This window comes from Arachis ipaensis, chromosome B07, assembly GCF_000816755.2.
Source record: "Arachis ipaensis cultivar K30076 chromosome B07, Araip1.1, whole genome shotgun sequence".
Classification (NCBI taxonomy): Eukaryota; Viridiplantae; Streptophyta; class Magnoliopsida; order Fabales; family Fabaceae; genus Arachis; species Arachis ipaensis.
Genome location: NC_029791.2, coordinates 7483625 through 7485945, shown reverse-complemented (window position 1 = coordinate 7485945; position 2321 = coordinate 7483625). Strand labels below are relative to the sequence as shown.

Sequence of the window (2321 nt, the reverse complement as noted above, 5' to 3'; positions counted from 1 at the left end):
ACTGTGTATCTAAACCGGCGTTAATATCATTTTGGGCTTATTTTTACAATTTTTGACCGCTTTTAATTTGTTCAGTGGGCAGATTTATGTAAGGCATATTTTGTTGAGGCAAAATGGTACTATAGTGGTTATATACCGACTTTTGAAGAGTACTTGGAGAATGGTTGGAGATCTATAAGCTCACATGTTCTTTTTCTTCATGCTTATTTCACACTTCCGAATGCATTAAAAAAGGAGCAATTGGATTCCTTAAAAGAATATCCCAACATGATTCGTCTTACGTCATTGTTTTGCCGCCTTGTTAATGACCTTGGTACATATAAGGTACGGAAACTAAAATATCTTCTTCTATTAAAGATGATTATTCATTGGAACAAAAGAATTGTCTTAAAAAAGCAGCACTATCTTCTATTTTACTTGTTAAACTTTTTTATTTTTAACATTTTTTAAGATTTATTTTGGAAGTTTAATTTAATTCATTAATAATTTAAATTTTTTTACATAACAATATATAATTAAATAGAAATATAATATTTTTTTATAATAATTAATTATATATTAAAATTAAATTCTCAATTTAAATAATATATTAATAACTGATAATATAAAATATTTTATGCTCTTCTTCGATAATATATACAGTTATGTCCATCATTCCATTTACTTGAATGATAATTCAAATCCTTGAATTTAATTTGTCAGTAATTTAAAATGGTTTAACAATGTTAGTGTATCGATTATGCTACGTTTTTACCGAAATCAGCTACTAAAATTAGTTATTAGTATAAAATGTATATTAAAATACAAATACATATCAAAAATAAATTAAACCACACATATATTTATACACAAATATATTAATGATTGATTTTAGTGACTAATTTTAGCATACGAATAATATTTTGTATTTTCGTTGTTGATGTTTAGCGTGAGAAAGAGACTGGAGATGCTCCTTCATCAATTGAATGCTACATGAACAAAAGTGGAGCTTCAGAGGCAGAGGCATGTGAGCATGTTAGATCAATTATAAATACACTCTGGAAGAACATAAACAAAGAAGCTCATCATTCTTCTCTCTCTCAAGATTTCATAGACTCTATTTTAGGCCTTACAAGAATGGTATTAGCCATGTATGATCATGGAGATTACCATACTTTTCAAGATTCTGAAGCCAAGAGTGGTATATTGTCATTAATCATTCGACCAATTCCTCTTACATGTTAATGTCTTTTGTCTATGAACTACTAAAAAATATAGCAAATTATTTACAAATTTTTGCCTGCGAATTATTTTCACATGAATCTGCAAGTAATTTTTCTGTCAGAGAAAAATATTAGTTGCTGATTTTAATGTGAACAAAATTATAAATAAAAACAAAATTCAAAGGTAAAAATCATAATGTTTCTATTGTTAAATGTGTGTGTGTGTTTAACATTATTTGAATAAGACAAGATATAAAGGAACAAATAAAAGCACATGAGAATTAGATGCAAGAATGGTGGATGAGAGCAAGTAAGATTCTATTTGAAGACTTGCTTCATAAGGTGTTGTTGCTTTATTTGTTTGTCTTTATAATCTTTTTGTATTTTGCATTTAGTTTTTTCATCATTTGTTGTATTGTGGCTTGTGTTCTATCAGTGTATCTATTGTAATACCTGCTCTATAATAAAGATGTATGTTGCTATTACTAAATTAATGTTCACTGAAATTCATAAATTACTTTACTCAATTTAATTAATCATTCTAATCAAGTTCATTTATACTACACAAAGTCAAAATCCTTATTCAATTTTTTTTTTCTATAAAATCGTTACTCTATTTATAAATATTTACAAAACTAAAGAAAATAACCTCACTAAAAAAATTAGAAAAAAGTAAATGAAGAGAGTTTTGTCATGCTAAATTAGATCCGACAATAATACAATTTACATTTGTGAATATTTAATCCACTTCAATATAGTTAAAACAGGTTGATAACTCAATTTATAGCAAGTAGGATTAAGTTTGAATACCAAGCCAATCCTATCCTCTCAATTCACATCTTATTTAATATATAACCTGAATGTTCCTAAAAATATATATATACATATAATAAATGAGTAAATATTTGAATTCAAATTCTTATCTTTTGCATGAATACATCAAATACGATGAGCGAGTAAAGATTTAAATCCAAATTTCTGTCTTTTATACAAATACATAATGCCACTAAGGAAGCAATTGATCAATTCACTAATCATAAATATATAATATTTGATACTATAAATTATGGAAGAAGGACTAAATATTGTATCAGAGTAAAAATTATTTTTTTTTTTTTT

The 2321-nt window shown here is 25.9% G+C and overlaps 1 protein-coding gene across 1 annotated transcript in view; it reads left to right on the top strand.

The window, feature by feature from the left end:
* LOC107609370 (myrcene synthase, chloroplastic) overlaps window positions 1-1687 on the top strand; it is an 8529-nt gene extending 6842 nt beyond the window's left edge. The window contains exons 6-7 of the mRNA XM_016311317.2: window positions 76-324; window positions 928-1687. Coding sequence (XP_016166803.1) covers window positions 76-324; window positions 928-1224 — 546 coding nt within the window. The 3' untranslated portion in view covers window positions 1225-1687. The remainder of the gene's footprint in view (window positions 1-75; window positions 325-927) is intronic.